This window comes from Gekko japonicus, unplaced genomic scaffold (assembly GCF_001447785.1).
Source record: "Gekko japonicus isolate JY-2015 unplaced genomic scaffold, Gekko_japonicus_V1.1 scaffold2978, whole genome shotgun sequence".
Classification (NCBI taxonomy): Eukaryota; Metazoa; Chordata; class Lepidosauria; order Squamata; family Gekkonidae; genus Gekko; species Gekko japonicus.
In genome coordinates this window covers 137196-137586 of record NW_015165913.1, presented here as the reverse complement: position 1 = coordinate 137586, position 391 = coordinate 137196, and the positions used below count along the sequence as shown (strand labels likewise).

General features: G+C 58.6%; 1 protein-coding gene across 1 annotated transcript in view; it reads right to left on the bottom strand.

Annotated features, from left to right (window-relative positions):
- Positions 1 to 391, bottom strand: part of TMEM8B (transmembrane protein 8B) — a 62594-nt gene that overhangs the window by 17921 nt on the left and 44282 nt on the right. Inside the window, exon 4 of the mRNA XM_015411400.1 lies at positions 342 to 391. This exon is cut by the window's right edge and continues 84 nt beyond it. Within this exon, the coding sequence (XP_015266886.1) occupies positions 342 to 391 (50 nt within the window). The remainder of the gene's footprint in view (positions 1 to 341) is intronic.

Below are 391 nucleotides of genomic sequence, written 5' to 3'. Positions count from 1 at the left end.
AGGAAGGAAGGAAGGAAGGAAGGAAGGAAGGAAGGAAGGAAGGAAGGAAGTAAGGAAGGAAGGAAGGAAGGAAGGAAGGAAGGAAGGAGATTCTGCACCAATGTAGTTCAATCTCTGTGCCAAGAAAAGCTGAGGCCCGCGCAGGAAGCAGATGTCCCTCTTTAGCACCACCACCACCCCGCCCCCCGGACAATCTTTCTCCTGCTCCACAAGCGTCTGTCCCTCGGCTTGCATAGTGGGATGGCGGGGGCAGCCTTGGAATGTCCCCGTGAGAAGGGCCCCGTGTTTCTCTCCCCCGCCCAGCCCCCGGTGGAAGCCGTGCCCGTGTGGCTGGCACTTACTTGTACAGGAGGGACCTGTTGTGGGTGGAGAGGGTGTGCTCCGTCGTGTA